Consider the following 12530-nt stretch of genomic DNA (forward strand, 5'->3'; position numbering starts at 1 on the left):
AGGTGATTGAACCAAAAATTCGAGCTATCTTCACCAGGGTCATGCATATACAGTGCTGTGAAAAAGTATTCATACTCCTTGACATTTTCCACATTTTGTCAAGTTACAAATACAAACATAAATGTATTTTATTGTGTTTTTATGTGATAGACCAACACAAAGTAGCACATAATTGTGAAGTGGAAGGAAAAAGATAAATGGTTTTCCAATTTTTTTACAAATAAATATCTGAAAAGCGTGGCGTGCATTTGAATTCAGCCCCCTTTACTGTGATACACCTACCTAAAATCTAGTGGAAGCAATTGCCTTCAGAAGTCACCAAAGTAGTAAATAGAGTCCACCTGTGTGTAATTTAATCTCAGTATAAAAACAGCTGTTCTGTGAAGCCCTCAGAGGTTTGTTAGAGAACCTTAGTGAGCAAACAGCATTATGAAGGCCAAGGAACACACCAGACAGGTCAGGGATACAGAAGTTTAAAGCAAGGTTAGGTTATAAAAAATACAAATGCACTCCACACATTTCACATATTTATTTGTAAAAAAATCTGAAAAACATAATTTTCCTTTCACTTAATAATTGCTACTTCGTGTTGGTCTATCACATAAAATCCTAATAAAATACATTTACGTTTTTGGTTTTAACATGACAAAATGTGGAAAATTTAAAGGGGTATGAATACCTTTTCAAGGCACTGTACGATGCAGAAATTTGTAGAGAATTAGTTGGACATGGGCTGAAATTAGTCTGGTGAAGTGTGCAATCCAGACATCCTCCCAATCTTCCATGTCCAAATCAGGAAACCACTGACTCCCACTTAGCTCTACACACACTCAAGAGCCGATCAGTCTCAAGGAAAAGGAACTTATAAATAGTAGATAAAGGCTTTTGAAGATCATCCTCCCTTAAAAAGGACTCAAGGGCAGACACTGAGAACTAAGCTCTTACATTTTAAATTGCATTTGGTACGTGTGTCTTGTCTTGCCATATATACCAAAAAAAATGGGTATTTGGCAACTGATGTAGAGATTCTAGTTTATCAAAAGATTTCAGGTGCACCGTTGTGATGACATCACCAATCTTTTTAATCCCAAATTTCGTCCAGACCATTGGATCTTCAAAAGCCAAATATTGTGACAGATTAGGATTTCTTCACAAAGGGGCATGAGGTGAAAGTGGGAAGGGACCCCCAAATTCCTCACCATGAGCAACCACCCAAGCATGTAAAACTGACCTCAAAAAGTGGTTAAGACATAGGGCGAGCTGAACCCTCTAAATACCAAATGGGCCAACGCTTCATAGGAACCTACTAGCGCCGCCTCACGGGCAACTGTAGCATTATCATATGAACCAGTGAGCCACCTATTAACCATCACCAACTGTCCTGCCAAGAAGTATTTGTAAAAATTTGGCACAGCTAGGCCCCCTCTTTCCAAGGCTGCTGTAACATTTCAAGCTTAAATCTAGCCACCCTCCCCTGCCATAAAAATTCTGACACTAAACCATGTATTGATTTGAAAATAGCTTTGGGAATCCATACGGGTGAGTTCAGCAATGTATACAGCAATAGTGGTAAAAGCTTCATTTTAAGAAAGTTCACCCTTCCTATCGAGGAGAGAGCAAGATTTCGTCAAGCACAATTTTTTTGCTTAGAAATTGACATAATAGGTGTCACATTCAGCTGGATAAAGTCGGAGACTGAGTTAGTGATGGTAAGCCCCAAATATTTAACCTTAGACACCCTCTGGAGAGGTGTGGAGCCAATGGGGCTAATAATGATTTTAGTGTAAATATTGTTTTGGTATTTTTGGGGGGTCCCTTTTAGGTAGGCTGTATGGGGCCTCGTGATTTCTAACAGCAGTCCTGCTATTGAGTGATGTGGCACTGAGAGGGGGGGGGGGGCAGACGTAGATGAACATAACATGTCCCTGGTCCAGTGGTACCAATGCAAGTAGCATGGTCAAACAGGTATCAACATCCTGTAGCAATCTATTAGGGTGGAGGTCATGTGTTGAGTTGTCATCCACTACAGCTACAGCATAGGTGTCTCAACCCTATAAAACATTTAATGTACCACTGATAGGAAGCCTGTTGATGGGGAAAGCAGTTATACTGTATATCATTGGGATTGATCCCCATGTCCTGCTTTTCTACCTGCACAGAAAAAGTTACAAAATCAAAAGGAAAGGAAAGGAAACATGTAGTTGCTGTTTGTGTTATTATAATTTAATAAAATAACATTTGACCCTTTTTTGTTTTAAATGTTTATTATATGTAGCTGGATGGAGGGGCACAATGAATCTGCAATTGCTTTCAAAAGGAGGCATGACGGAAAACGTTTGGGAACAAATGACTTAGGCAATAAAGAACACTTATGCCTTGTACACACGGTCAGACTTTTGACCGTGCAAAAGTCCGCCGTGACCCCGTCGGAAGTCCGTCGGACAAAAAGAGAAAAGGTTCTCTATCTAAGGTCCGTCGGACTTCCGAGAAAAAAAGTCAGATGGAGGCTACACACGGCCGGACTTTCCGAGAAAAAAAAGCCAGACTTTTTTTCTCAGAAAGTCCGGCCATGTGTACGAGGCATTAGTATGACACTAAAAGGTCTCCCTATTGACCCTAGAAAAAAAGTTCACCTGTGGTTTAGAAACTCTGGCAAACTCTCTATCCAAATAACAGCTCTCCACCAAAAGGTTACAGAAAACATGGACCAAGCTAAGCTGTCTTGCAAAAGGTTTGTGGATCAGAGAAGGTTCAAAGGGCTAGATCTATCTATCCTTGACATTTAAGGAGCGTGCTATGGGCATCTAATCGTACAGATATAACCGGGACTTTGAGGGCAACCATAAAGAGCTGATGTGGCCCGTAATGAAATTGAGTTTGATACCTTTGACTTAGGCCTTGTACACACGGGCAAACATGTCCGCTGAAAATGGTCCGCCGTACCGTTTTCAGTGGACATGCCCGCCCGGAGATTTCTGTATGATGGCTGTACACACCATCATACAGAAATGAGAGACAATCCGCGCGGACAGACAGCGCGGTGATGTGTTCGCGCCGTCGCCGCGACGATGACGCGGCGACGTTGAAAGGTCAATGCTTCCACGCATGCGTCAAAGTCATTCAACGCATGCGAGGGATGGCGGCCGCTCGGACATGTACGGTAAGTCTGTACAGACGACCGAACATGTCCGACGGACAGGATTCCAGCGGGCATGTTTCTAAGCAAGTTTAGAAACATTTGTCCGCTCGAAAACGGTCTGGCGGGCAAATGTACGCTGGAATCCTGTCCGATCGGCCGTACACACGACCGAACATGTCTGCTGAAACTGGTCCGCGGACCAGTTTCAGCAGACATGTTCGGTCGTGTGTACGGGGCCTAAGAGGAATAAATGATCTTGGATAGTGTAACATAACACAGATATAACATCTTCATTTACAGTTACATTTACTGGGTATTATACAATTTGCACCATTAGACATTTATGACATGTAAAGCTCATGCTTTGAACTTACTGTAGACATGAAGCTGTATTCTGCTTTCTTTGGTTACGCCATTTTGGAACTCCACACGGCAAATAAACTGCTTGTTATCTTTAACTTGTAAGTTGACAATCTGCAGTCTGGAATTGTTTTTTAAATCAATGCGACTTTTCAATTCAGAATTTTCTATGATTGTTCCTTTTGGTCCAGCAGTCAAAATATTTTGTACTTTTTCTCCCTTGTCTTCAGGAATTACCTGTATGGAATCGAAACATTGTTACAGATTAGCCAACAGAATCCAGCTTGCATGTCAGCTCGGTCACTCATTTAGTGCTGTACCTGTGTTATGTCTGTGAAAGTTCTCATTTAAATCAGGTATAGCTAGTAGTAGCTAGTCACCTTTACTGGGCTTGCTCTGTATTGGTGAACATTTTGCAGCTTATCTAAGCAGCGCCTTCAGCTCTGATGAATGTCATGACTATACAGGCGGTCCCGAAGTTACAAACATCCGACTTACAAATGACACCTACTTACAAAGGGAGGGAGACAACAGGAAGTGAGAGGAAATCTACCCCTGGGAAGGGAAATTCACTTCTGTAAAGCCTCGTACACATGACCAGTTTTCCCGTCAGGAAAACTGGCAGGAGAGCTTTTGGCCGGGAAAATCGGACATATGTATGCTTCCTCGCAGTTTTCCCGTCAGGAAAACAGCCGAGAATCCCGGCGGGAAAATAGAGAACTTGCTCTCTATTTTCCCGTCGGGATTTCTGGCGTTTTTTTTCCCGCCAGTTCTACTACTTACCTATGGGAAACACTGCGAAACAGTGCTGATGGAGCATACACAAGGCCGGGATTCCTGGCCAAAGCTCCATGGCAGTTTTCCTGCCGGGTTCTCGGCTTTCCACTTGGTTTTCTTGACGGACTTTTCGAGCGTGTGTACAGGGCTTAAGAGTTACTATGGGAAAAAGGTCTCTCCACTCAAGCTTTATCACCAAGGCTTGTTTTCACAACAACCCACAATTTTCAAAATCCAATTGTCATTGGGGCAGAATGTGAGGCTAAATCTTCTGTACAGGGGCACAGGCAGCAACACAAACGTTACAGGGGTGATAACCCTTCCCTATACTATCCAAAAAGCTTAAAAATATTTTTTTGGGCTGGAGCTACAGATTCAACTTAAGAACAAACCTACAGAACCTATCGTAGCTATTTAAAAACTGTCAGATGGCAGGGCAGGCAGTCGGCGGGAGCCTTTGTTGCGAGCTGAGCTTTTTTTTTTGGGTCGGTGGTGGCAACTGGCATCGTGATTGACGATGGATCTACACCAGGAGACATTTTTAAAAGAACATTTAATACAGGACTTGTCAAAAACTTGTGTTGTGTCTTTACTCATATTTTGGTGAATGGGTAGTAGTACTATGTACTCTATACTTATTCACATAGGGGGGCAGGATCTGGGGGCTCCTTGTTAAAGGAGGCTTCCAGATTCCAATAAGCCCTCTGCCCGCAAACCTCCACAACAACCAGCCAGGGTTGTGGGGAAGAGGCCCTTGTTCACATCAACATGACGTTATGTGCTTTGGGATGGGGGGCTCTGCTCTGCCCCCCCTGCTCCAAAAGCATCCCCCCATGTTGAGGACATGTGGCCTTGTATTGTACAGGAGGAGGGGGAGGGCTCGCTCGTCCCCTCCCTTTTCTGACCTGCTGAGCTGCATGCTTGGATAAGGGTCTGGTATGGATTATTAAGGGGGACTCCATGCCATTTAAAAAACAAATTTGCCTTGAGGTTGCCCTCAAAATCTATATCAGACCCAAAAAGCCAAGCAGAATAGTCTATGCAGCAAAAACATTTTTTTCCATTAATATTTATTTTGCTCATCAGTATTCCAAATTGTATTTATTGTATTTTTGGGGTGGGTAATGAAGGCTACCCCTCCTTTACATCCAAAATGTACAAAAAGCAAAAAGAAGACTTGAATTTGTTAATTTTAGGGTAAAAGATCAAATTTTATAAAGCACAATGATTAATAATGATACTAGTTACAGACACTTACATACAACCAATGTACTGTGGCCGATTCATCAGGCTTGAAAACTTTACAGGGGAGAACCACTTTGTCATCCAGCATGGCTTTCTTATCTTCTTTGGTCACATGATGATCGTATTGCCCCCATACCCCTACAAGAAATAAAGTCAAAATTAACTAAATGCAAGTAAAGATGGTCAAAAAACATAATACTAGCAGTAGACATGTGACATCCCATGATGGGCAGTAATAACATGATGCCTGTCCTCAATCTTTCTGCTGAATCATAGCAAGAGGCAGCAAACTTCGGCTGGGTTCACACCATTGCAAATTGGATACAGGATCCCGGCATTCAATTTGCAATAGCAGGAGATTTTGACCTGCTCTCTATGGAGCCGGTTCACATATATCCGATGCGTTCTGAAGAAAAACGATGTGCGTCTTTTGTTCCGTTACAAATACTGCTGACTTTTAATTAATGGACACTTACCTGTCCAGGGAGCCCACGATGTCGGCACCCCAGCCTATCTTCGGCTCGGCTGTTGGGTGCAGCCACCACCATTCCTGGTAAGGGAACCCGGCAGTGAAGATTTCGGCTTCACAGCCGGTCCCTACTGCACATGTGGAAAGTGTGCTGCGCTTTCTAATTGGTCTGGCGGCGGAGGAAGGAGGAGGGGGGACGAACTTCCGAGAGACAGGGCCGAGACCCATCTTCTGGAATTGGGGACAGGTACCTGTCAAAAACAGGTACCTGTTCCTCCCTACTCCCCGAAAGGGGGAGAGACGGATAAGCGGAAGTTCCACTTTTGAGTGGAACCCCACTTAAATGGATTATTATTCAGAAATAATAAAAAAAAATTACATTTAAAAACCCCATTGAAAAGTAGCAAAGGATATAGCAAGATCTGCAAAAAAGGAAAAGGGGTTGGAAAACAATTAAAATGAAATGCATTCTGTTAAACACAGTAAAAATATCCAAATAAATCTTCAGAAATAATAGTAGTAAAAGACAAGGCATGAAAATGTAGAACTCCCAAAAATGACAAGGCCGAGTAGCTCGCTGAAGACAAGCAGAACACAGATTTAATAGTTATCTAGTTTATGGTTCAAAAACCTGGAACAGAAGGTTTATACAAATGAGAACTAACCTCATGTTATTTCCAACCCATTTTTATAGACTCTTTAAAGTTCACCTTTTGTAGTAATGAAAAATAAATAACCGCACAGATAAAAAAAAGTTGATTTATTATGTGAAAGCCTTGGAGCCTGCAAAGCAGTGCAGTGGATTGCAGTGTCAGGTTCCTACAGATACTCCGTAAGGGCAGACAGCTGCAGGAAATGTCAGTAAAGTGTCAGTAAAGTGTCAGTGATGAGCCCCCCGGTAGTTCATTGAGAACTACAAGTCATCTTTTTTGACTTGATTCGCAGATCTCTGTAAATAAATTATGCGCCTAAATATGGGCATAACATGTAACAAGTTACTAAGGATGACCAGTATGATTAGTGGATTTAGAACTTACTTTGGAAGTTTTTTTGTATCCTTTAGTTTTTCAAGTCAATAGAGATCATTTCAGCGGTTATACAATGGGGTTGCTTTACTCAAGGCAGTGTGCAAATGTGGGTGCACACCCATTGATGTGTCTGTTTATGTGCCTTAGTGTGCATTGGCATGCGTCCCTGATGCTGGGCATGCACACATGTCCTGGAGGGTATATACAGTAAATAACTTCCCTTAGAAAGTGCTGTATCTTCTTGCCAGCAACCTTGTACCTCAGATTGCTTTTGTTTCTTCTTTACCATTGCTGACTTGGATTGCCTGACCCTACTTGTGTCCCCTGTCCTCATTGATGACTCTGCCCCTTCCTTTTTTATTCTCAAAATTCTTTTATTATTTTTTTCCACACAATACAATAAATACGACATAAAATCAACATATAAACTAACAACATAAATGGTCTCAATAAGTACCCCTTACACTAAAAAAGATAAAAAAAAAGATAAAAGAGGAGACGTCTTCAGCCAGTACTACTTCTGGAATGTTCCTTCTCATTTTGCCTCCAGATCTAATGTTCCCATTATATTCTCTATGGGGGACACCGGGAGAAAAGGCTCAAATACCCCTAGTGGAGGGGGGGAAGGGGTGGAGGGGGGAGATGGGAGAGAGAAAAGAATAGAAGACAAAGAAAAAATATATATTATTATAAAGGGGAACATTTCCCCTTTGTGCTAAAGTGTAGAAAGGATAAAAAAAAACTATTTCCTTCCTTTTCCATTCCTTTTTCCTTCCTCTCCCCTACGTCGTGAAAAGTGAAAAAACAGAAAAAAATATTCTGGGGGGAATGATTCCCCTTATTGTGTATATACTTAAGTGTGATAGAAAAAAAGACAAAAAAAAAAAAAATTGAGGGAAGGTCAGGTTTCCCTACATTGTGAAGGGTGAGAGAGCAAAAAAAGTTATTTATAGGGGGAAATCTGCCCCTTTCTTTTAATTTGTTGTCTGCTGCCTGGTTTGACCTCTGCCTGGACTTATATCACACCCTGTCTGTACACTGTAGCCATTGTCTTCTTGCAACCCCTTGGTGGGACAATCCTTAGGACTGCAAACTGGTGTCAGTTTGTAGCAAAGTAGTCCGAGGCCACTAGGGTTACTGGTCCATAACTCCTTGTGTTGTGTCCTGTTGAAGACCAAGTTGTCATAATATACACCTTGGGTGAGCCTGTGTCACCTGCCAGGGCTGTCAACCTTAAAGTGGAGGTTCACCCGAAAAGTTAATTTTTAACATTAGATTGAGGCTCATTTTGTCAAGGGGAATCGGGTAGTTTTTTTAAAATCGAAGCAGTACTTACCGTTTTAGAGAGCGATCTTCTCCGCCGATTCTGGGTATGGGCTGCGGGACTGGGCATTCCTATTTGATTGACAGGCTTCCGACGGTCGCATACATCGCGTCACGATTTTCCGAAAGTAGCCGAACGTCGGTGCGCAGGCGCCGTATAGAGCCACACCGACGTTCGGCTTCTTTCGACTACTCATGACACGATGTATGCGACCGTCAGATGCCTGTCAATCAAATAGGAACGCCCAGTCCCGAAGACCATACCCGGAAGCGGCGGAGAAGAGCGCTCTCTAAAATGGTAAGTACTGCTTCGATTTAAAAAAAACTACCTGATTCCCCTTGACAAAATGAGCATCAATATAATGTTAAAAAAATTTTTTTGGGTGAACTCCCGCTTTAACACCTGTGTATCTTGATACTTCAGGGTCAGAGATGTAACTGGTGAACATTTTGTGGAGGTAATGTGGTTCAGCCATGTCAAGGATAATATTTCCAGTAATAGTGAAATTCCAGGAAGTATGGATATTGGGGAATGAAGGATGAGAGGGGGTAGCAGATGAGGGGAGGACAGGTAGGGGTAGAGAGAAGGGGGTCTTGGCCAAGGTTAGGATGGGAACAGAATAGGTATATTGGAAAGTGCCCCGACCCTCACCTTAACCACAGCAATCCAGCACCATAGTGCTCATGTTTACATTATGTCCCTTTGAATGTCCATAGCCTGGCCACATAGTTACATTAAAGCAATGTATAACCTCTTGCACTTTATGCACCTTGTATACACTGTACTTTGGTATGGACGTACTATATGGGTGAAAACAAAGTTGAATAAACCTTTTACAGCAGAACATATTCTGTTTGTTTTTTTGCCATAAAATGTAATTTCCATCTATAATATTTTTTTTAAATAATAGTACACTGACTACGGCACATTCCAGGTTACGATAGCAGCATCTGTACAATAACAGTAGTAAAAGCCGGATGGTGGGACATAAGCATATACGGGAGTTACACAGCTCCATCAGCAATGGCCAACCAAACGGTCGAAGGCAGAACACTCTGGATTTGGAAGAAGAATAAGAGAAAATGGCAGTGACAATAGAGGGACAATCAATAAAGGCACACTAAAAGGTAAGTCTGGCAAAAGGATAGGCAGAACTATGGGGATCACACACAGATATAGCTATAGTTTTAAAGGACAACTGTCCCTCTTATTTACAGTATATTTACGCGGTCTTACAACGTGACAGAATTCTGTGTGTGCATGTGTGTATATATACAGCGGGTCATTGATGTGTGCAGGGGGTGTGCCAGGTGTGACTGGGCACACCCTAATTACTATGTGCAGTGCCGATTCACCCTACTGCATGGGCTACCCCTGTGTCCCCCCGCAGTGCTACTGGCTTCCATTCTGTCCTCTCCCCCTGGCTGCTGCGCGGCATGTTTTAGAATGGAGAGTGGGGTAAGGGGCTAGTAAAAATTTCATTTATCAGCACCTTCTTTTTCTAAATAAACACACTCACTCACTCACTGTGTTCATTTATAACTGAAGCATAGTATACTGTGTTTACTATGCTGCAGTTTTGGAATGAACAGAAAGCTGCTGAGCACAGAGCACTTCCCATTTTTTCACTGCCTTGTGCAGCTGAGGCTGCAGAGAAAGTCATGTGGGTTTGAGGTTTGGGGTGCACACCCTAATACAGGGGTCTTCAAACTATAGCCCTCTATTTGTTCAAGAACCACAATTCCCATCATGCCTAGTCATGTCTGTGAATGTCAGAGTTTTACAATGCCTCATGGGAAGTGTAGTTCTGCAACAGCTGGAGGGCCATAGTTTGAAGATCCCTGCCTTAATACAATGGGCTGCGCACACCTATAGAGTGGGTATAGAAAATAATCAGCCCCCTTTAAAATAATCACATTTTGTTGCTTTGCAGTCAGAAAATAAGACAGACACAGTTTATGTTTTATCCAGCTGTATTTACTTAGTGCAACTTATAATATCCAAGTAAAAGATATAACACCAACATGTCAGAAAACAAAACTAACTAAAAAACAAAACAAAGGAATCACTGAGTTGGCAAAAAGGATCAGCCCTCTTCTTAAAATGAATCATAAACTCAATCAGATTTAGCTAATTACCTTCTTAATGGAACGCAAAGCCATTTGACTTTCAACTGTGGCCAGTTGTGGTCATTTTGATTAGCGTAGCATGAAAAGAGCTTTCCTGGAGCATTTCAGTCCCTGGTAGTACAACTGAAGCAAACAATCAACTATGGTTGGCAAGGCACTGTCAAACGATCTTCGGGATAAAGTTGTGGACAGCAACAAGTCAGGAGATGGATACTAACAAATTGCAAAGGTGTTATCAATGCCTAGAAGCACAGTGCAGTGAAGTCTCTTATTAAAGGGGTGGTTCCCCCTAAAACAAATTTCTAACAATACATTCGGACGACTGCTTACACTGCGGGTAGGCTGGCTTTTTTTTTCGTACATACCTCGATCATATCGCATATCGCCGTTTCATCCCTCGGCTTCCGGGTATGAGTCTTGCTGGACCTAGTTGATTGACGTTCCTCCGACCGGCGCATACTGCGCGTCACGACTTTCCGACAGAAGCCGAGCGTCATTGCGCAGGCGCCGTATAGAGTCGGCTCTATACGGCGTCTGCGCAGCGACGTTCGGCTTCTTTCGGAAAGTCGTGACGTCAAGTATGCGTCGGTCGGAGGAACGTCAATCAACTAGGAACGCCCACCGCCACAAGACTCAGGGGAACCACCGCTTTAAGAAGTGGAAGGTATTTGGTACAACACAGACCCTCCATGGATCAGGACATCGCTCCATACTGAATGAAAGAGCCAGGAGGAAACTGGTCAGAGAGAATACCAAGAGGCCTACAGCAACTCTGAAGCAGCTGCAGGAATTAATGACAAAGAGTGGTCATTGTGTTCATGTGACAACAATATCACATATTCTCCCCAAATGTGGCTTGTATGGGAGAGTTGCAAGAAAAAAGACACTCCTCAAGAAAGACCACATGCAACGCACCTTGAAGATTCTGAGGCCACAACCAAACGATATTGTCAATGGGAAGAAGGTTTATCTTTCAACATGACAATGACCCAAAGCACACAGCAAAAATGACCACACAGTGGTTTAAAGGGGTTGTAAAGGTACAATTTTGTTTTCCTAAATAGTTTCCTTTACCTTAGTGCAGTCCTCCTTCACTTACCTCATCCTTCGATTTTGCTTTTAAATGTCCTTATTTCTTCTGAGAAATCCTCACTTCCTGTTCTTCTGTCTGTAACTCCACACAGTAATGCAAGGCTTTCTCCCTGTGTGGAGTGTCGTGCTCGTCCCCTCCCTTGGACTACAAGAGAGTCAGGACGCTCTCTATGTTGCAGATAGAGAAATGAGCTGTGTGTTAGTGGGCGCCCTGACTCTCCTGTAGTCCAAGGGAGGGGGCGAGCACGACACTCCACACCAGGGAGAAAGCCTTGCATTACTGTGTGGAGTTACAGACAGAAGAACAGGAAGTGAGGATTTCTCAGAAGAAATAGGGACATTTAAAAGCAAAATCAAAGGATGAGGTAAGTGAAGAAGGACTGCACTAAGGTAAATGAAGCTATTTAGGGAAAAAAAATTGTACCTTTATGTAAAATAACCTCTTTAAGGAGAAAAAGGTGAATGTCCTTGTATGACCAGTCAGAGCCCAGACTTAAACCCCATTGAAAATCTGTGGAATGACTCAAAGACTACAGTCCACAAACTGTTACTATTAAATTTAACTGAACACGAGCAGTTCTACAAGATAGTTTAGATTTGCAAAGTTATTAGAGATATATCCCAACAGACTAAAGGCTGTAAATAAAGCAAAAGGTAGTCCAGCAAAATACTGACACAAGGGGGGGTGATCCAGGATTTTTCCAACTCCGTGATTCTGTATTTGATTTTTTTTCTTTTTTTCTGACATTGTGGTGTTATAGCTTTCACTTGAATGTTATAAGTTATATATATATATATATATATATATATATATATATATATGAACTAAACCAATACACAGTCATGGTTCTGATTTTCATAACTTCAGTTGATTCGTCTTTATTTATTTTTTGTTAATTAAGAAATACAAAGGGCCAGATTCACAGAGATCGGCGTATCTCTGTGCGGGCGTAGCGCATCTCATATG

The 12530-nt window shown here is 42.3% G+C and overlaps 1 protein-coding gene across 3 annotated transcripts in view; it reads right to left on the minus strand.

Moving 5' to 3' along the window:
• MCAM (melanoma cell adhesion molecule) overlaps positions 1-12530 on the minus strand; it is a 120062-nt gene that overhangs the window by 71396 nt on the left and 36136 nt on the right. For all 3 annotated transcript variants that reach the window (XM_040325519.1, XM_040325518.1, XM_040325517.1), the window contains exons 2-3: positions 5535-5659; positions 3514-3736 (exon numbers count right to left, since the gene is read on the minus strand). In XM_040325519.1, coding sequence (XP_040181453.1) covers positions 3514-3736; positions 5535-5659 — 348 coding nt within the window. The remainder of the gene's footprint in view (positions 1-3513; positions 3737-5534; positions 5660-12530) is intronic.

This window comes from Rana temporaria, chromosome 10 (genome assembly GCF_905171775.1).
Source record: "Rana temporaria chromosome 10, aRanTem1.1, whole genome shotgun sequence".
Taxonomy (NCBI): Eukaryota; Metazoa; Chordata; class Amphibia; order Anura; family Ranidae; genus Rana; species Rana temporaria.